The 23288-nt window shown below is 38.5% G+C and overlaps 1 protein-coding gene across 1 annotated transcript in view; it reads right to left on the reverse strand.

Moving 5' to 3' along the window:
- The window catches only part of LOC117288748 (A disintegrin and metalloproteinase with thrombospondin motifs 16-like), a 91184-nt gene that overhangs the window by 62698 nt on the left and 5198 nt on the right, over positions 1–23288 (reverse strand). Inside the window, exon 3 of the mRNA XM_033769576.1 lies at positions 4050–4133. Within this exon, the coding sequence (XP_033625467.1) occupies positions 4050–4133 (84 nt within the window). The remainder of the gene's footprint in view (positions 1–4049; positions 4134–23288) is intronic.

A 23288-nucleotide genomic window follows, 5' to 3' on the forward strand; every position in this document is an offset into this window, starting at 1 on the left:
GCCATACGGAAACTTTTCCGTGTGGGGACAGACGACAAAAGGAAGTCAACGAGGAGACATTTTAGACTTGGGAAGTGACAAACGAGATATTTTGAAGAACGGTGGTGGGGGATAATCATCCTCAGTTGGGAATTTATTTAACGCACTTAAGTTTGTATTGAGAATACTACTGTGGAAACAAGGTGCTCTTTTTTTCTTTAACTGTAGAGCCTAAGTGGGGCTTAAGATAATCGTGGGGTTTACTCGAGCTCGAGGGAGATTTGGGGGTTGTAATTATTAAATACGCAAGTGTGTATAGATTGATTGGTGCGGGAGTTGATTTGTTTTATAATAAAGTATAGTACCAATGCAAGAAATTGTCTTTCACGTATTATTTATTGTAGTTTGAATTCGGGAGGCGGATCGGTTACCCTTTGTTCTGACATAGACCAATGATGGTAGCTCTCTTAACTTTTTTATTTTACCATCCCAGAAGAAATTCCAAATCATACCATTCATCTTTTTCAAGGTTTCCTCAGGACAGGTTAACACGCTGCCAAGATAATTTTATACACAGCCCAATCAAAACATTTACAGACTTGCCATTGTAGGTGAGATTACGTTTAGACCATTTATCTAAAGTACAACGGATTTTTGTAATTCTGGGACCTCAGTTGTCATTTGGTACGACATCGTTCCCAAATATAATCCCAGTCCACCAGTCCACTTCCCAAGCCACATGCCTTTGGACTTGTCTACATTGAGTTTAGACCCGCTTCCCTTACACTAGGTATTAAGAATGTTATCAATATTAACAAATTCCTTCACCAACAAAGAAAGTGACGTCATCAGCGTGTTGAATAAATTTAGTGCTATTTTCACCTCCCGGCATAACAATGCCTTTTAAATCACAATTGTCCCTATTGAAATATGTCCTCGGGGGATATGCCATACAAACCCATGGACGTAGAATGAATGTAGACAATGTGCGTCCCTGTACTGGTCTTGGTGTTGGCTTTTCAATACAGTTTTTAGTAAAGCGTCCTCTCTTGCTGAAACAGAACGATGACGAGTAAGATAGGACATCGAGCTAACAAAAAATTAACTACAACAAAGACTAAACGCAGAGCATTATCGGGTCTAGCCCTCTTCTCGTGTCATCACAATAGCAATTTTTAAATTGCAAATTGCCTCCCAATGCAAGGTACTTACTTGAACGGCTGTTTGATGAACGATGTTGGATGGGTAAAAAATAAAATAAAACAAAACGCAGACTGGCCATTAAAGGCAGAGACAGAAAAAAAACGGAGCCGGCAGTGTTTTAAGTAAATTATGTTGTCTGGAATAGTTGTGGCACAATTGGTTCACCGAAAAAGGGAGTTGCAACTTTTTTGTGGTAGTGCAGGGCAGTATGATTAACCGAGTAGTTGAAAAACTACTTTGGTACTGGTATGACAAACATCTACAGGTGTATCAGTCAGCTTTCAGATTGAAACTATTTTTTTTTCCTAAGCAGCTTTCGGATTGAAACTACTTTTCTTCCTAAAATAATGACTTTATCTTTAAGCAGCTCTATTAAAAGTAGAGTCTAGATCAGGTGATGGACTACATGCATTGCTAAATCAAGTGAGAAACACCCTTATTGTTGACTGCCTTGTTCAATAAATGCTTTATAACTGTCCTTTATACCATAATAAAATCTACTGTTACAACTTTACATTGTTATTGAATGTATGCTTTGTGGAGTAAGGCGCCACCAATCTTTATTTGTAAATCAATAGCCCTTTAGGCTTAAGTTTACCAGCATGGTGGATTTGTACAGTTTAAATAGGTTACTACCATCCTTTGTGTTCTTTCTTCATGGTTGTCAAAACCATTTATCGAACTACTGCTAGTCTGCCCTAAGCCAATTGAAGACTTGACTGCAGCTCTTTTGTTAACAGCTTATACAATGTATGGGTAACAGACTGCAGTCAACCATACAGCATATACAAGGCTCTAGTATCAAACTCAATCTCTGTTGATTATATCATGGAGGTATACACTAGCAGGATGCCGCGCTTCGCTTCGCGCGACACCCCGCTAGATGCTGAAGCTCCTTCTTTACACAAATGTTTTGAAATGTAATGTGGGTGAGGGTGTTATGCTCCTCTCTTAATATTTATGCATGACGTCATAATTCGACCCCAAAATGATCGGCTATGGCACTCGTCCACCACTTGGGTTAGATTGACGACGTACCTTATGCATACATATTAAGAGAGGCGTATTTCGGAGGGACAGGGGTTACACTCACTTCGTATAGTTGGATTGGGAATTGTAGTTAAAATGAATGAGGATCTTAAGCTCTTAAGATTCATAACATTTATAAGAATATATACTTTTATTATTTTGAGTCTTTATTTGGGGTTTTTCTCCTTTTATTTGTGTCTCCATTTTTTTTATATATCTGTGTTTTGCCATTTGTTTCTTTTTGTCCATGCCCTTTAAACTTCTTTGAAGTGTAACTATTTTGACTTGTTTGTTTGTTGATGTTTTGGTGTATAGTTTGGTAATTCCTCATAAGGGAGCGAATTATTGATATATCTGTTTCTTGGTATCGATGTTAAAGGAACACGTTGCCTTGGATCGGACGAGTTGGTCTATAAAAAGCGCTTGTAACCAATTTTTTTTATAAAAGCATATGGTTGGAAAGTTATTTTAAAAGTAGAATACAATGATCCACACAAGTTTGCTTTGAAAATGCGTGGTTTTCCTTTTACTGTGCGAACTAACACTGACGGCCATTTATGGGAGTCAAAAATTTGACTCCCATAAATGTCCGACCGTGTTAGTCGATGAGGTAAAAGGAAAAATGTGCAATTTCGAGGCATGTTTGTGTGGATCATTGTATTCTACTTTTACAACATCTTTCCAACCATATGCATCTTTTTAAAAACGGTTTCAAACGCTTTTCAAAGACCAACTCAACCGATCCAAGGCAACGTGTTCCTTTAAAGTTCAGTTGTGGATGTAGTGTTGTAGGCCCATATTATTATTATTATCATTATTTTTCCTTTTTTTTTGTCTCTTCATTTCATTCTTTTTGTAAACTGTTGATTAGTGTAAGAAAAATGGTGTGTTAGGGGTGTAATTGGTTGTCGCAAGATAGTTGTTCATTTGTGTATTTACCTTTATGGGTATTATTATGCTAAAGATTGAAATATGAAGTACATTATAACCATAATAATAATAATAATTAAAACTTATAAAGCGCCATCTATCTAAGACTAAACTTATTCCGAGGCGCATAAAACAAACAAAGAGAGTAACAAAACAAAAACAAAAATACAAAATACGAAGCTTGGAAAGAAATAAGGGTACATTGAATAAAAATGTTGAATTGCATAAAGATATAAACATAAAGAGGCGTATGAGACCATGTCAATCTATCCTGGATGAATACAAAGTAAACTTATTATCCGCATAAATGTGGATTATTTTGTCGCCGACTTTTGAGCATAGTTTTAATTCAATCGGCTCTGTTGTAGTAATTTTGTTAACTCAACTGCACAAGTATTTCACGCGGAACACTGTCCGATGAGTCACCTGTCAGAAAGATTTCTAGGAAGTCTGGTAACAATATCAACCAGTGGTTGCCACACGGTCGCCGCCCAAACTTCCTCCAATCAAAATGGGGTTTTGTAGGGTCTTGCAACCCGACGTCTGAAACCACACAAACGTGTTGAATTCCACACACACAACCGTGTTGATTTCTACAAGGATGCCATGCCACTGGACCTTCTAATTTCAATCCAAGATGGCGCGGTTATGCTTTTAATAGTATAGATGTAATAGTATAGATGTATATGAATGAACATTCCTACCTTCTCATGCAAGTATGCAATCAACAGACGCGGTCATGATTGGTCAATATCACCGTTGTAATCAGTGTAAGCTCATGTATTGGTTCATGTAGCAATTGCTCCATGGTTATTCTTATCCATTTTATAAGTTTGGTAATTTCATTGACAAATTAATACTATGAACCACTGAGAAGATTATACACTACACTTTTTACTACAGCTTACCTGATCATCATGTAGTAGAAGCAAACTAACAAGAACGATATTAATTGTGTTTCCCAATGAAGCATCTTTGTATAAACTGGTGACCTGTGCAAATTAAATAGGAAACAATTCAGGGTAACAATGTAAAATAAATTGTTTAAAATCATAATTTCTACATTAAAGGATTTGGGTACTTTTTGTAACACACTACACAATTTCCACAGATTTAAACTTAACTTACACCGTTTGAAGATTATTTTTATCATCATCATCGTTATCATCGTTATCATCGTTATCATCGCCATCGCCATCGCCATCGCCATCGCCATCGCCATCGCCATCGCCATCGCCATCGCCATCGCCATCGTCATCGTCATCGTCATCGTCATCGTCAACATTCAGAAATCAATTTGGAACCCATCTACCCGCATTGACTGGCTGGGTATGACCTGGGACACAGTAGCTGGCACTTTGCAGGTTGTACAGAGAAGAATAGATAAAATTTGCCACACCATCCAAGTTTTGAAATCTTCAAATGTTACCGCAATTAGAAAATTGCACTCCTTGGTTGGCCAGGTTATTTCCCTTAGTCCCGTAATTGGTAATTTAAGCAGGTTAACGACAAGACATTGTCAAACAGAAATCGCTAAGGCTTCTCATGAAGACAACAGGGTCAGATTGGATGAGCATTGCTCGTCAGAGATTAATTTCTGGGATATTAATTTACCAAGATTGAATGTGCGTAAGGTGTTTGCAGCCAATAAGATTAGCAAAATATCATGTTGTGATGCTAGTGCATTAGGATCGGGAGCCATTATATGTCATGATATCCATACAGCCCACAAACTTTGAACAGAAATTGAAGCCAAAAAGAGCTCCACGTGGCGAGAATTAAACACCATTTATTTTGCATTGTGCTCGTTCCTGCCAATTATCTCTAATTCACAACTGAAAATTCTAACGGACAGTCAGTCCGCCGCCCGCATCGTAGAGGTCGGAAGTATGAATCTAGAATTGCAACAATTGGCTCAAGATATATTCCGTACTTGTCTCAACAACCATGTGTTACTAGAAGTAGACTGGATTCTTAGAACTTGTAACGAACAAGCAGATTTCGTAAGTAGGCTTATTGATTTGGACGACTGGGAAATAAAACCCAGCATTTTTCAAACAATTAATGATGCATGGGGACCATTTTACAGTAGATTTTTTGCTTGCTTTTACAATTCCAAGTTGTCCCGTTTCTTCCCAAGGTTTTGGAACCCGGGGTCATCCGCGGTGGATGCTTTTGCACAGAACTGGGCAAATGAAAGTTGTTTGTTAGTTCCTCCAGTAGTATTGATTCCAGCAGTCCTAAAACATTTACATTTATGCAACGGTAAAGGGGTTTAGTTTTCCCCTGGTGGCCATCTTCACCTTTTTGGCCATTATTTTGGTCTTGCTATAGAACTTGGATGAAAGGATTTATCACATTTGAAGGATTTAGTGCACTGCAATTGGGAAGAAATAAGAATTCTCTTTTGGGTTCCAATAAGTTAAAGAGCCTTGTATGTGTAGCTTATATTGATTGCACCAACTAAAGCTACATGTATATATATTTTTCTCCCCCATGTGTATCAGATCATTTACAGTCAGGCTTTTTGGTCAGATTTCCCTACCAGCATGGAGGAGTCCAAGATGCACATATTTTTTGAAGTTCTTTTTGCCAAGGCGAACGGCACCATAACTGGTTACTTATACAAGTGTAGGGAGTTCTTAGCTTGGCTTAAGGTACAAAATATTCCACTCGTATTTCCCATTAAAGTACATGCTATAGCCGCATTCATCGTTCATAAAAGTAAGTTCGCAAATTCTGACAGTACAATATATAGTGTCAATTGCAGCTGCCATAAAATGGCTTCACTCAATAGTTACATGTAATATCACACCCAATCCCTTGGACTCACCAGTAATGCAACAACTAAATATAAACCACCCGTGCAAAAAAAGCCCCTTCCATTCAGTCTAGTCAAAGCTATAATCGATAGATTTGGGCAATCTGATTGCAGTCTGATCAATTTAAGGACGGCATGCTATGTCTCCCTTAAAGGATTCGGGTACTTTTTCAAAATGTCCACAGATTTACATTAAACTTACAGGTTTTGAAGATAATGATAGTGGACAGCTTCTCTTCAAATATTACTAACTAAGGTTGTGTAGTTTTTGAGAAATGAGTAAAACAAGTCGCAAAATCATTTTCGTCTCATGAGACCAACATGATTTTAGCATGTAAAATCCCCTTAACCAGTTATGATATTTTACCAAAACCATAGCGTAACTGGTTGATACGTTTTTACATGCTAAAACTGAGCCGAAAATTGTTAGTTTTACTCATTTCTTAAAAACTACAGCACCTCAGTATGTAAAATTTCAAGGGAAGCTTTCTACTATCATGATCTTCAAACTGTAAGTTTAATGTAAATCTGTGGACATTGTGTTTTTTGTTAGGAAAAAAGTACATATACCCTTTAAATTTACGCTTCTTTTTTAGGCACGCCGAGATGGCGCAAATTAAAGCTAGCCACATTCTGGCACCCCCAGCAGAAAATTGCCTAAGCATTTTTATTCCTCACTCTAAAACGGACATTTTTAGGGACGGTAATACCACCTTCTTAACAGACTCTGGAGACAAATTTTCTCCCAAAAAAATTCTGAAGTGTTTCATGGCTAGTGTAACATTAAAATCGGCCAAGATGTCTATCTATTCACAGCTATGTCCTTCCATTCAAGCACGTCATCTCATACCCCGTTGCTCAGTAGACCTCTTAGTTACACAAGATGCAGAGAAATGTTTTTAGATGCACTCAAGCAAGTAGGAAAAGACAAACCAACCAATTATGGACTTCATAGTATGAGGTCCGGGGGAGCAACGCATTTAGCAAATAGAAGATCTCATAATGCAACATGGGAGGTGGAAAACCACCGATGCAAAAAAGTTGTGGTAAAAGTTCTTTCTGGAGATTAAAGTCTTGTATTAAGGAAGATTGCATATGTGATCCAGATGTAGTGACTTATAATAAGAATACGAAGGTCAAAATCTCATTTTGAAATTAATAAGTGACAAGTTTAATTATTTATCTATGTATTATTCTTGCTCAAACATTACAAGTAACGGCACTTAATAGTAGATTTTATGTAGATGTATAAGTTCAATTGCATTTTCCGTTAGAAGATGTTTTTCTGATTTCAAGAATACCATGTTTAGCAGTGTATGCAAGATACTTTAAAATTCTTCTGTCACGTCTGTCTGTGAGAAACTACATGAGGATATCAACAGACCAATTGACCAAGGAACCAAATAAACGTATGTAAGTGGGACTTTCAATACAACCATGGCTAAGAAGGAAAAGAACATTCTTGACAAGTTGAGAAGAAATCTGAGGGGATGTTCAAACCATATGAAGAGTACTGCTTACTTGCCACTTGTGTGACCCTGACACTTATGAGTCCAAGTATATCAACAATCTCAAATGGTAATAAGCAACAGGCTGCAATTGGTTTATGAGCAACAACTATGAACGGCCAGGGACGTGTCTCCGATATGAATAAAAACCCTAAATGGGACACTCTGGATCACAGACATGAGGCAGGTAGATCTGTTCTTAAGAAATCTTTTCAATTGGGGATTTACACTTTACACACCAAGTATACCAAGTTCAGTAAGTTAACAAGTCTCACTACAAAAAAAAGATCCCGTGTTCAAATTTGGTGCATCAGCAAAGTAACCAGCCTTGCTCCAGCGTATTGGTGCATCAGCAAAGTAACCAGCCTTGCTCCAGCGTATTGGTGCATCAGCAAAGTAACCAGCCTGCTCCAGCGTATTGGTGCATCAGCAAAGTAACCAGCCTTGCTCCAGCGTATTGGTGCATCAGCAAAGTAACCAGCCTTGCTCCAGCGTATTGGTGCATCAGCAAAGTAACCAGCCTTGCTCCAGCGTATTGGTGCATCAGCAAAGTAACCAGCCTTGCTCCAGCGTATTGTAGGACTGAGGCATACAAATATTCATTCCTTTCAGGGGCAAGTAGGGACTGGAACCGTCTGCCAGACAAAATTGTATCTAGTAATGTCAGAATTAAAACTACTTATCACACCACAAACAAACTCATGTTAGTTAGACCCATTGATCTTGTGGCTCTACATGGACAAGTTACAGTCTGTTGCTAGAACTTACTGGACTTGTATAGTATGGAAAGTCACACTCAACGGATGAAAACCAAAACGTTATGAAAACAAATAATTCACAAACATTTCAGGGTTCAAAATTAATGATTTCATCATCACAAATATTCTGAGACATTATTGTCTCCCTATGCCCTTGGCATTTTTTCAAGAGTGATTACACTCAGGAAATAAGACATTGTTCAGAAGAGTATGACTTGACAATAGGGAAACACAATAAGGAAACCTATTATACATAAATACACTGTATGTCGCTGACACGAATCAACCCATTTCCTATCCTAATGCCATCATCTACATGACAAAATGTTGACTCACTCAATCCTCTAATGTTCTGATTGTTTTTAAATACTTGTTCCTGTGCTGAATACTGTTATTACTGACACCTTTGGTTTTTGGAACAGTTCAATTGTTTGTAATCCTACTACTGTATATTAAATGTGGGTGTATACCATAAAACTGACGTGAACACTTCATTTCAAAAGTTGGTAGTGTTTTTGAGATATCGTCAAAAATCCAGAGGGAATAGGTCCACCCAGGAAAATAACTCCTAATTTCTCAGATTTTTTTCATAAAAAAATTACATCTTTTTACAGGAAGTAAACTAATTCTCAAAATACTATCTCATTGAAAGTTGTTGTAGGCAAATAACCTAAAGTTTACCAATAATTTTTCTGAAGTTAAAGCTGTTTTTTTTTTTTTTTTTGGCCATTCATTTTCTGAAGTTAAAGCAGTTCAACTGAGTCTTCATTTCAATAATACATCATATCAATGATGACAGTAACTCTGCTTCTAAACAAGGGAATACATCACCTTCTGCTCAACACCAACACTTTCTCTACTTAGCCTCTTGTATGATACAATTGGGATTGCATGTCATTATTCCAAGGCCAGTCTTATTTAATGTGTTCACCTGTTTTCCTGAACTAACACCTGACCACAATAAGTCATGGTATGAAGTTCAACCAGACCTGCCCAAATTCACTGCGTATAAACCTGTATCACCCAAAGAAAATTTAGTGCTAGAACAAAAACTAAGTGCCCTTGGATTAGAGAGTGAAAACTATCACCATTTCCTGAATTACTTGAGGTATTTTAAACATCATTTCCCCAAAGAACCCTTTCTATTCCCAAGCATTCATATCCGATAACTCAAGCATTATAAGTGACTGCAAAATAACTCAAATTCCAATTGGCTTGACTTCAGTGAACATTTCCCAATGGGTCGTTATTTGGTAATCTAGGTCAACTCTGTGATAGATTGATGTGCAAACCAGAACCTTTCCAGAATTTCAATATCTAAAGTTCACATCCAACTTAGAAATGATATTATTTAAACAGTGGCTACAGGATAATCTCAATATTTTAACTAATACCATTTTTTGCCCAAATAGAAATAGTAGATAACGGTTTACTGCCATTTTACGCCTAAAAATTGCATTAAGTAATAAATAATTCAAGTTAAAAATGCACCTCAGGGTTTGTGCACAGTTCTCAAGTTGTTGCCAACTGAGTCGCTCTTTTCTACACGTATATCAAATAGCGCTGATGAAGTCACAATACCTTTGTCGCGCGGGTTTATTTGACCTTGCGGTTTTCAGAATTTTGGCTTGAAGTGTTTCGGAGAAAAAACATTTTTACCATGTTTTAACATGAGGTAAGAGACTCATTTTATTTTTTTCTTGTATTCTATGGACTCCATCTACTGGAAAAATGTAATAACTATATATTTCAGAGCATTCTGTAGCCCGCCCTTTAACCCTCCTATGAGATGGGTTTGTTGTGTACTATTTGTAGTATTGTTAACACAGAGTGGGGTTTGTGGTGCTTTGTGGTTGTGTGATTGCACTTGCTCTTTACAACTGAACCAAGAAACTTAATTTTCATTTAAATCCTGACCCTTGATCCACTCTATGATGAAGCATTAAGCCTGTCATTTGAAAAGCATTGAGTGTTCAGAAACACACAAGTACACAGTATTTCAAATTATAAAAATTGTAATAAACACTTGAATACTTTACCTGTTATCTTTATAAATTGATTTGCCACAGCAAAATAATTAAAAAAAATTCTTATTCACCTGTCCTTTCACGATCAAGGGTCTCCGTTTTTTGTTTTTTTTCTTCTTTTTTTTGTGCTACTCACACAATAACACCGTCAATATAACAAAGTGCGGTATTCCTACGTTTTGACAACATCAATGCCTTTTTAATTACCTGAAAACTCCTTTAAAAAATATTAGGGGGAAGGAAACAAAACACAAAACGAAGCGTTGGAACGTTGAGATCTTAAAAAATAACGGATTCGACAAGGGAGGTGTACTGATCGACAAACCCGCGATGACAAACATTTGATGTCTGGCTCCCAAGCTCATGGCGAGACCCACAAGCTGGGAGTTCATAGCGCCCAGGATTACATCAATTCAGCCCCCACGAGACACAACATGGGCAGTACATGATATGCCCCAAGGCTTACGTTCCAATAGACTTGACTCAAGTGCCAATCCCGTGCCAGTCTCAGAAAACTACTGTTTAGTGATGCTCTGCATTCCCAAACCTGTTCCGCACACGGGACAGGGAGTTGATGATGCAGCAGTTGCCTGATATGTAAATGTGTTCACTTATGAATGTAACATTGCTGCGTAATACGTCTTGTCCAATCAAACGCTTTCAAAAAGAAGATTCGTTCATTTGTTATTTGTGGGGTTAAGTACTTTAGTTAAGGATTTAAACACATTTTTGAATAAGGGAATCAATGTGTGGTGAAGAGGTTTTCAACTAGTGGTTTAATCCCAACGAGGCCTGGTTCTTGATAAATTACCGAGACGTAGTAAAATAAATGCAAACATTTTAATTGTTCAATGATTTCTTTCAACACAACACCCCTCTAGCTATGAAATGGTAAGGCCCTCGGGTTAACAACTCCTTAAAAGGGAATGCTGTGCGCGTCGTGCGTATTGCGTGATGTGGCACAACTGTTTCAGCGGTTGCTCTCGACCAATAGGAATGAAGAAACTGCCTTATAAGCAAAGGTGCAAGCTCGCGTGTCACGCCCACGTTTCAACACTTTTTACTGGTCATAAACAAAGGTTTATACACACTCACGTGACGCGCTCTCCACCAATAGGAATAGCGAAACTGTCTGAGGTATTTATGAATTGCCAATTAATTACAATAACAAAAAGCGATCGTTCATTTGAATTCAAGGTAGTACACTACCGTGCAAATGTTATGGCGCACTTCCGCTGCAAATTACACTCACTCATTTCTCCTTAAAATGTTTTTATTTGTCAATAAACTATTCTACCTGTGTGTTGAGTCATTATTTTAATCTAATAAATTCATGTTTCTATAGTTCCATGATCGTTGATTAATTCACCAAAAGACGGATTTCCCGACGATGTTTTTTCACTGTGCTAAATCGCCATCTTGGATGGCCTACTTAAATATTCATGAACTCATTAATATTATTATCGGGCATTTAAACCAATGACAACAAACATCGCGCAGCGGGAAAAGCTAGCATATGAATATTTATAACGCCAATCTTAGACCCCCATTCATCAAAATGGCTATTAGACGCCCCCAGCCTATAAAAGGACCTTGCTTTGCATGTGAAAACTCTCTCTTTGACCTTTGGAACGAGAACAATGGCGACCAAAACGCCACTCACCGACCCCTAAAAAGGGATGCTTTAGAGGCTTGGCACCGGGAGGGGATTTCTTGCCGTGAAATTGCCAGGCGTCTTGGTATAAGTGATGCTACCGTCAGACGTAATTTACAGAAGCTGGCTGACCATGGCTCGATGAAATCTCGGCCCAAATGTGGTCGCTCAAGATCCACCAGTGATAGGGATGACCGGCTCCTTGTCCGCACCTCAAGGCGCAACAGGTTCTTGACCGCCCCCGAGCTCACAGTGGACTTAGCTGCCACCTACGGCGTGAGTGTGCACAGATCGACAGTCTCCCGTCATCTAGCAAAGGTGGGGCTTAATGGACGTGTTGCTAAGCATAAGCCCCGCCCGACAGCATCGCGACTGGACGGCCAATGACTGGAGCCGGGTCATCTGGAGTGACAAATCACGGGTTCCAGTTATTTTAGAGTGAGGGTCGCATTTTTGTGAGACGTGCGGTGGGGGAAGACTACCACGAGAACTGTGTTGTTCCCTAGGTGAAACACGGGGGCTCTGGAATCATGGTTGGGGGCCGCATGAGCTCCGCTGGTGTCGGAGAGCTGGTTCGGGTCACGGAGAATATAAATGCCGTTGTTTATATTGGTATTCTTCGTGACCACATGCTGCCATCTGCCCATGGTTTGATCGACCATGAATTCACGATAATGCCCCTCCGCATACTACTGGAATTACCCGTGAATTCATGGACGATCCAACCCCAGATTTTATCAAAGATATGGGGGGCAGTTGGGAGTTTGAGGTAATGGTTTGGCCGGCCCAGAGTCCTGACCTTAACCCGATTGAGAATCTGTGGAACGAAATGGAAAGGCGCCTTCAGCGCGAAGTGCGGCCCCGAAATAAAGATCAATTGTACCAGAGTCTCAATCGGATTTGGGAAGGACTGGATCTCCAGACCATCACAAATCGCTTGGCTTCAATGCCAAGGAGATGCCAAGCTGTCATCGATGCTGGCGGAGCTTTTACGCGGTACTAAACTCATGTCATCCTCCGTGTTTTGCATCACAACAGGGCGCCGCCATCTTGTATTTTCCCATAATCATTATAATGAGGATACTCTTCCGTTAACTTTGTGCACGGGTGTAGAGTCTTACTAGACATACGGATTAAACCAATACTATAGACGAATTCAATCTTATGTGCATCAACATGTGTCTTTATTCCGTTCCTCGGTTTTCCACCCCTTTTCCATGTACTCTTACACGAGGCCAACTCATTTGCATAAATGTATAACATTACATGTATTACAGTGTGATCACGTGAACACTACATTCTCTCCTTTCTTAAAATAACAAACCCTTAGTTAAACTGGAAAGTAAACGCACAGTATCAAACTTTAACTTTTAACAACATCATCAAGTTTAAACAATGTTAACCATTTAACAAAACAATTGTGTTTCTTTTAAAATACAGTAGTCCATACTATGACTTATCATATTAGACTTAGACCGGGATATTGCAAATTTTATGTTGGTGAGATATTTAAAACTATCCCAGAAAACATTTGTTACTTATCTTGTATCTCCTCTGGTAAACAATATTTACCCTTACATCCTGTGCTTACTGCTTATAACACATACTTTAAGTTTTATCTAAACATCCATTACAAAATCATCAAAACGCTTAGGGAGACAGTTTCTCGTTGTACGAACTGCCCTTGGTGAACCTAGCATTGGACTTGAGATGGAGACTTGTGGGTCTACAATGTCTCCACTAATATCCTCATTCTGTATTGGATCTTCGATACTCTCCTGACTAGTGTCAGACTCTGTTTGCTGGTATTTCTTTACATGAGTGCTATTTCTTTTGTATTTCACTCCCTCTGGAGATTCAACAGTGCAACTGTTACCCTGTTTCTCCACTAATGTGTATGGCACTGCATGAAATGGTGTACTCATTTTGTTTTGTTGACTTTGCTTCACCAGTACAGCATCTCCCTTTTTCAGATCACTTTCTTCTGCTCTTCTTTTGTTATCTACATACAACTTATTTTTGTGTTTCATCAGAGCATCTCTGTCTTGAACTTCCTCATCATTTCTGTACTCTAACTCCTCTATTTGTGGCAATTTTGTTCTGAGTTTTCGCCCAAACATTAACTCAGCTGGGGACACACCTGTAGTGCTATGAGGAGTTGTTCTGTACGCAAACATGTATGACCGGATTTCCCTTTTCCAGTCCTGTGACTGAGCATGAGCTATTCTAATGCGCTTCATCAGCGATCTGTTTTGTCGTTCAACTTCACCATTTGCTGCAGGGTGCAGAGGTGTCACTAATCTATGGTTAATACCATTTTCATTTAAGTATTCCTTGAACACTTCTGACCTGAACTGTGGGCCGTTGTCCGAGGTAATTGACCTTGGTAGCCCATAACGAGAGAACATATTCTCCAGTGCATTCACAATCTTAGCTGTTGTAGTATCTTTCATAATTTCTACTTCATAAAATCTACTGTAATAGTCTACCACAACAAACACATAGTGTTTTGATGGGAGAGGTCCCAGTAGGTCAATGGCCAAGTCCTGCCAAGGACCCGTAGGCATTTGCGTTGGATGCAATGGTTCTGGGTTGGGCATCGCACTTACTAGTTGACATCCATGACATGATCGAACTAATCTCAAAACATCTTTATCCATGTTTGGCCACCACACTTTACTTCTCAACCTTTGTTTTGTGCCTACTATGCCCAAATGACCACGATGTGCTAATTCTACACATTTTGTACGTAACGTCTTAGGTATGACTAATCTTGTTCCTCTCAACACCAGGTAACCGATTGAACTCAACTCATTCCTGATTGGAAAATAATTAACACTGGATTTATCAAAATCACCTTTCGCTAGACACTTTCTAACTTTGATCAATTCTGCATCGTCCTTTGATGCTTCTTCCACTTCACGTGTAGTTAAAGCTTTGGGTGTTGCCTGTTCTGCAACAAACTTAACATACTCCTCAGCTTTATTTGCTAGTGTGTTTGGTTTATCAGCTACATTGCTTTTTACCAACCTTGACAACACATCTGCAATGTTTTGTGGCCCAGGTGCATATCGAATTGTATATGTGAATGGCATTAATCTTAACACCCATCTCTCAATTCTGGCATTTGGTTTTGACTTTGGCCCATACAACACTTCTAGTGGTTTATGATCTGTGATCAATTCGAAATTCAATCCATATAGATATATCTGAAATTTCTCACATGCCCACACAACGGCAAGTGCTTCTTTCTCAGTAGTAGAGTACCTTGTCTCCACATCACTTAATGTCCTACTGGCATAACTAATGACTCTAGTTTCCCCTTCATATTCTTGAAGTAACACAGCCCCTAAACCAACATTACTTGCATCCGTAACAAGTTGTGTACGTGTAGCATCAAGACGGTAATACCCTAATGTCTCAGTCTTAGTTAGGCAATCCTTCAACACATCAAAACTGTTTTGTTGTTCTTTGCCCCATGTGAACTTCTCATTTTTTCTAGTCAGCCTACGCAATGGTTCAGCCACAGTGGCCAAATTTGGAATGTATCGTGCTGAGAAATTCACAAGTCCCAGAAAACTCTTGATTTCGGCTGCATTGTTGGGGGGTCTTGCCTCTTTCATGGCTTTGATTCTCCCCTCTGTGGGCTCAACTCCGTTTTTGGATAACACATGACCCATGAACGTAATCTTTGTCAAACCAAACTGACACTTTTCCTTATTTAAGGTCAAGTTCTTTTCCTTCAGTCTCTGCATGACTTTCACTAGTCTTTCATCGTGCTCTGCTTGGTTTTTTCCATGAACAACAATATCATCTGATATGTTTTGAACTCCTTCACAATCATGTAGTACCTGAGCTATTACTTGCTGGTACTTCTCTGGTGCTGCACTTATGCCAAACATCAATCGTGTATACCTATACAGGCCTTTATGGGTTACAAACGTTGTGATTTCTCGTGAATCTTCTTCCAATTCTATCTGGTGATACCCATACTTCATATCTAACTTACTGAAAACTTCACTACCATTCATATTGTACAAAATCTCATCAACAGTAGGAATAGGATGCCTTTCTCTGATTATGGCCTTATTGGCTTGTCGCATATCAACACACAGTCGAATATCGCCATTTGGTTTGGGTACAACAATCACTGGGCTTACCCACGAAGTTGGGTGATTAACTTTCTCTATTATACTTAGTGACTCTAATTCATCTAGTTTGTCACTGACCTTCTCTCTTAAGGTGTATGGTACCCGGTACATGTGTTGTGCCACTGGTCTAACCTCTTTGTCAATGTGCAACTTCAGCTTATGGTCCTTCAACTTTCCTACCCCTTGAAAACATTCTGGATAACTATCTATCACTTCTCCAGCCACAAGGTTTACACCAATCTTAAGCACACCCAGTTCAACACTTGTATCTTTACCTAGAAGTGTAGGCCCTTTACTTTCTGTGACAAAAAAATCTGCTTCTACTTCAGTGTCTTCATGACTCATACCATCAACTTTAATTTTGGTTACAAATTTACAAAGAACATTTAATGGATTTGTTGATCCATATGCATACAACTTCTTATTACTTCTTTCAGATTTACACTGAATTCTTTTACCTTTCAATTCCTCCCACAGACTTTTGTCAATGATATTTACTGAAGCTCCACTGTCAATGATAACATCTACTGGTATGCCCTGCCCCAAACTTACTTTGATCTTTTCCTCTTTATTACTTCCCACCATGCCTACATGGAATGCAAATTCAGTGTCACTACCAGTTTCAGTGTCTTCTTGCACTGTGTGAACTTTTCCTCTTGGTTTATTTCCTCCGGTTCCATTCCATTTTTGTCCTTTGTTATTTCTCCATTTGGCATCCTTTTGCTCGTAATTGTCTTTTCTGTTTTTGCTCGTCTGGGTCTTGCAAGCAACTCCATAATGTCCGCGATTTCCGCATTTGTTGCACACCGCATTTCGGGCTGGACACTCCTGATCACGGGCATAATGTCCTCTGTGTCCACAACGGAAACACTGATCACCGTTGGCATGTTGTCTTGTCCCAGCGCCGCCTCTATAACCCTTGCTGGCGTCTCCATGTTCACCATTCTTTCTCCTTTGCTCGTAGTCAGAGGCCTTGTGTCGCCTTACAGCATTTACATGTGGACCATAGTCTGGTTTCTTCGCCTCCATATCCTTGGACTGTTTCTCAGTCAATTCTACATTTGTTGCGATCATCCTCAAACGGTCAAGTGTTAATGATTGCCCCTTTTCTAACAGTTTGGTACGAATTTTATGTGACTTACATTGTGCAATCACCTGGTCCCTGATCTCCTCGTCTGACTTGTCAAACTCGCATAATAATGCCTTCTGTCGGAGCCGCACTATGTACTGATCAACTGTTTCCCCGGCCGCCTGTTCCATGTTGCGAAAACCATAGCGTTCGTACGGCACGTTGATTTTCACTTCGAAATGTTTGTTCAAGGTTTTCACGGCTTTATCATACTCGTCTGTTTCCTCCTCCTCCGTCAGGGAAAAGAAAATATCCTGAACGTCAGGACCGGTACAATGCAGTAGAAGGGCTTTCTTCTGTCCTTGATTTGTGACTCCCTTTCCAACAGCAAAATACTCAAACCCACGCAACCATCGCCGCCACATTTGTCTCAACTGTGCGGGGTCACCATGAGGGTCAAATTTCTCAACTCCATTCAGCTGGATATTCTGCGCCATTTTCGTCGGTGTTTCGCACTTTTCCTCTGTTTCAAAACAACTTAAACTTTTCCAAAAGTTGCTATGATGTTTATCCTCGTCGCCAATTGTAGAGTCTTACTAGACATACGGATTAAACCAATACTATAGACGAATTCAATCTTATGTGCATCAACATGTGTCTTTATTCCGTTCCTCGGTTTTCCACCCCTTTTCCATGTACTCTTACACGAGGCCAACTCATTTGCATAAATGTATAACATTACATGTATTACAGTGTGATCACGTGAACACTACAACGGGGAAAAACATGACGTCCGTTAACTGCCCTTTTAATGACATTGGAACATTAATTAACTGAATGAAACATGAATTTATGTAATTGGAGAGTTCAGAGAACACACAGGTACAGTTTTTATTTACATTTCCACAATATTATAAACGTAGTATGAACAATTGTATCATTAGTACAGGTGCGCCATAACATTTGCACGGTAGTGTACGTTGTAACATACATTTGGGTCGGTATTGTTTGCAACATTTGAACCTTGAATATTTGGGAAGTGCAATCCAACGACTTATATTACCCACACCCCCTTGCCTGCTGATGAGTTCACCCGCCCCACGCGCGCTGCTTCTTGATGCGTGCACTTCACAGTGTCTTGCACTGTGATGTACAGTGTCTTCCACTGTGATGTCACAGAGTGTAATGAATATTTTATCGACTGTACAGCGCTTCCACACTCCCATTAGTTTTGTACATCTCCCCAATTGGGGAGATTTGTCAATAACAAGATAGAGTAAGAAACGACCGACCTCGTCCAGTCCTATTCTGGGGACCACAATAGCTACATTTTGACGGTGACGGGTATGCTTAGGGACCTCCTGCTAGAGAACGGGACGGTGACGGGTATGCTTAGGGACCTCCTGCTAGAGAACGGGACGGTGACGGGTATGCTTAGGGACCTCCTGCTAGAGAACGGGACGGTGACGGGTATGCTTAGGGACCTCCTGCTAGAGAACGGGACGGTGACGGGTATGCTTAGGGACCTCCTGCTAGAGAACGGGACGGTGACGGGTATGCTTAGGGACCTCCTGCTAGAGAACGGGACGGTGACGGGTATGCTTAGGGACCTCCTGCTAGAGAACGGGACGGTGACGGGTATGCTTAGGGACCTCCTGCTAGAGAACGGGACGGTGACGGGTATGCTTAGGGACCTCCTGCTAGAGAACGGGACGGTGACGGGTATGCTTAGGGACCTCCTGCTAGAGAACGGGACGGTGACGGGTATGCTTAGGGACCTCCTGCTAGAGAACGGGACTTGAATCAAGTCCAACGTTCCGATTGCTCGACGCCATGGGGCCAAAGAACAAGCTTCCATTACACGGACTGGATAATTGTAAACAAAATAATTTAAATTTTGTTCAGCGAATTTGCTTTTCTACGGCTGGAAGTATAACTAACTCGGAAGATCACATGATTGATCTAACCACTTTGTGGTTCTAACTATCACGCGACTCTACGTTTCTTTTTAAAATGCTCAAAACAAGCTAAACTTGATGATTTTTTTTAGGAACTGCTCTTCTCGATTCCTGGAAGACCTTTGAAGTCATATCTTAGTCTATTTTGTTGCCCAAATAGCTCAATTTAGCCAGTGTGCCCCTTCAAGTGTTTTTTTTTAAATGTCCAAATTTCAATTACTTGCCATTATAAATGCAAAGATCTGTCAAATGTAATTCTGTATAAACCAACTCTTTGAAACTATTTTAAAATGTTGACTTCTCTAAACAGCTCTGGCAGCTGGATTAACAAGTAAACTTATGGGTGACTCATGCTCTCCATCCACTCACTTTTTAAAGCTAGTCTTCAATAACTTTCATTCATGAATGCCCCAGACAGTTCAGTTATTCTGATTAGTTTGGGACTGTGCTCAAGGGTAAGTTTTAACAGTTATGACAGTATCAAATTCATCTATAGGTGAGTCATAAACCAGATGTTTCCTAAGCAAAGACTAAATTCACTTTAAAGTCGCTGAAGATTATGCTCAATGTCGGCACTAAACAAACTGTGAGGACCAAATGCATTCTCTTTGCAAACTCCTGCTTGATAAACATTTGTAATGAGCTGTCAAATGATTACAGCATGCAGTTCAAGCCACTTGAAAATGCTTTTTAAAAAACTTATTGTTTATCGATAAGAATCACATTTTTGTATGTGCCACTTTATACTTCTGGTCTAAACATCTTGTTAATATAAATTAAAGTTAACAAGAAATTAATTTTTATATACAAATTTTCAACATCCAGTTTGACCGGAAGTAAAAGTCAAATTTGTAAATTTGTTTATTACCTCAATAACGTTTATATGGTGCAAAGATCATGTACATGTATGTAGGTTCATGTGATATGGTTCTTGAGATATGATTATTTGAATTAACTATAGGAATATCCTTTCAGTTAAACTGTGTTGGGTATGAAACATCGCTCAAATCATGAGAAACATGCATGGAAAAATTGTGAATGTTCCCTGGTCTTCAAGCAGAGTCAATGTACAGCCTGATCCACAAGCGCTATGCACAAGACGCGGGTGATGTTTGCTGTAAAGCTTGGGGGTTACGTGATGCATTGCACTGTACTGTCTCACACTTTGACGGAACGTAACTCGCATTTCAAGTTGGAAATAACAACGCAAATTGCTCTTAAATAAAAATTGTCAAATTTATTGCTCAAGTTGACTACACATTATTACTACCTTCTCATTTTTGTTTGTACGCTTTGGTCCTATTTTCTGTCTGACTACGGGGGGATGAAAACCTACGTTTTCCTTTCAGAAAAATATTATTTGAATGAGTATGTAAGGCGCCGTGTTTTTATAAAAAAAATTCTGATGTATATGTTACCAAAAATGGATTGTTAAACTTAGCGGCGAGGTCATCAACAATTCCACATTATTTCGGACAGGAAGGTTGTATGATCATAATTTTTATTTTATTTACAATGTTGAGATTTGCTTGTTGGGATTTAGTGTGATAAAACTCCAAAAGGAAAATTACTTGATATATCTCAATTTGAACGAACGGGTAACAAATGGTCGAAAGTGCAAAAAAATTCAAAAAAATAACATGAACATGTCATCACGACATCACTACAAATTTAAGTAATGTCTGTTAAATACTACCAATACACCAATTAACAACTCAGTCAGACTTCTGGTTTTGGATATACTTTTTGTGTCATGTGGCTGTGCACAAAAATTGCACAGCCACATGACACATAATGACATCATCAAGCTAAAGGCCCGGTCCCACTGCAGCGATAACGAGAACGATAATGATCACGACGCAAAAGAACGCGTTCTATTGGTTGAATTGCTCCACGCAGAATACGCACACACTCATTCAACCAATAGAATGCATTCTCTTGGCGTCGTTATCGTTATCATTATCGTTATCGCTGCAGTGGGACCGGGCCTTAAGACTCTACAGATATGTTGCTACCATCCAGGACAATATGTATGGAAAACATTATCATAAACTCTGCCACAAACCTTTAGTAAAAGTATATTTTGAAATGTTGTAAGTCTGCCGCTAGAGCGCGCTCTTAAATTTGGTGACTTCATCTGTCTTGTTTTTTTTTTTAAACCAGACCCTTGTCAGACTACAACATCATTTAAAACAACTCAAAATATATTGGCAGTTTAAATTACAAGGCACTTCCAGTTTCAGCCAGAAGTAGAAGGCACACAAGGTCACGCACACAACAAAAATAAGACCTATATTACTGTTGTATAATTACGCAAAAAGCAGCCCCAGGGTCTTATCAATGATTTGATACTGATTTTCAAAGATTTAAAATATTAACGATTAAAACCCTTGTAACTTGACACCTGGGGGTGCATTAAATTTAAATAGGCCTTAAAGCCATTATACACTTTCGGTAAACAGTATTGTCCAAGTCCCACACTTCGTGTATCACAACTTATATATAAAATAACAATCCTGTGGAAATTTAGGCTCAATCGGACATCAGAGTCAGGAGAAAATAACGGGAAAACCCACTCCTGTTTTCGCGCGTTTCGCCGTGTCATGACATGTGTTTATAACAAATCCGTAACTCTCGCTAACGAGAATTTATATTGTTTTACCGTTTTCTCAAAAAGTAAAGCATTTCATGGACTAATATTTCAAGAGAAGTCTTTCACCATTACCTTCTGTAAACCCTGTAAATTATTTGTAAATCTGTGAACTTTTTTTTTTTTTTTTCCTGTACCGAAAGGGTCCAATGGCTTTAAAGACAGTGGATAAAATTGGTAATTTTCAAAGACTAGTCTTCATAGTTGGTGTGTCTCAACATATGCATGAAATAACAAACCTGTGAAAATTTGAGCTCAATCGGTCCTGGAAGTTGCGAGATAATACTGAAAGAAAAAAACACCCTTGTCACACCAAGTTGTGTGCTTTCAGATGCTTGATTTCGAGACCTCAAATTCTAAATCTGAGGTCTCGAAATCAAATACGTGGAAAATTACTTCTTTCTCGAAAACTACGTTACTTCAGAGGTATGGGCGGCCAAAAGGGCCAAAAGCTAAATAAAATAAAAACTAACTATATTTTTTAAAACTAACATAAAAAACGAAAATTAAAGAACAATTACAGTTAATTAAAGATAAACAATAATACCAATAATACCAATAATAAACAAACGAAATTTATGTGTTGATCGTAAATACAGAGCACCAAAAGTTTAAAATGAATAAAATAAAAATAAAATAAAAAACAGCATTATATTGTTAATTTAGATTAAAGGGAAAAGATGAGCAATTAGTCAAAACTTGAAATAAAATGAAAAACTATTAATCCACTAGAAAAAAATATTACACTAAATATAAAAAAAAGTTATAATAAAAACATGTTTGTCCCTTTAAAAATAAATACACGAAATGTTTTTAAATTAACAGTAAAAGAAAACTATCAAAAAAAATAATCCATTAGAAAAAAATGACACTAAATTACAAAAAATCATTAATCATAAAAGAAATGTTTGTCCCTTAAAAATAATTACACGAAATGTTTTTAAATTAACAAGAAAAAAACCTATCCAAAAAAATAATCAATAAGAAAAAAAATTCACTAAATAAAAAAAAAAGTTAATTATAAAAATTGTTTGCCCTGAAAAATAATTACACGAAATGTGTTTAAATAAAAAATACAAAATTAATTATCCTTAAAAAAAACTACTCTTTATATATTTTTTTAATTCTTACCTAAAAACCACCAACGTAAAAAAAACGAAACAAACATTGAGGGCGTCAAACTAAAGACAAATTGTGTAAAGGACAAATTTTTTGTAAAGGACAAATTTTGTAAAGGACAAATTTCAGAATCAACGAACAAAAATTTTTATGAACTGACCATTAATGAACATAGAGGGCGCACATTGTGGCAAGTCGCGAATTTCTTTTCCCAATGACTTTGTCCAAGATTTTCCCATTGGCTGCAAGACAGCATCATTCATCGTACTCGCCGGGCCAGTGTTCCCCTATTATTAAAGCTTTTATCATGTTATTAGAATAGCTCTATGGGTTGAAACATGTGATTTCATGGAGCCATAATTAAAATAAAATAAAAACTTTTATTTTACATGGGTAGGTGTACATATTCATGTACAGTCCATGTATGGTGGT

Source organism: Asterias rubens, chromosome 4 (genome assembly GCF_902459465.1).
Source record: "Asterias rubens chromosome 4, eAstRub1.3, whole genome shotgun sequence".
NCBI lineage: Eukaryota > Metazoa > Echinodermata > Asteroidea > Forcipulatida > Asteriidae > Asterias > Asterias rubens.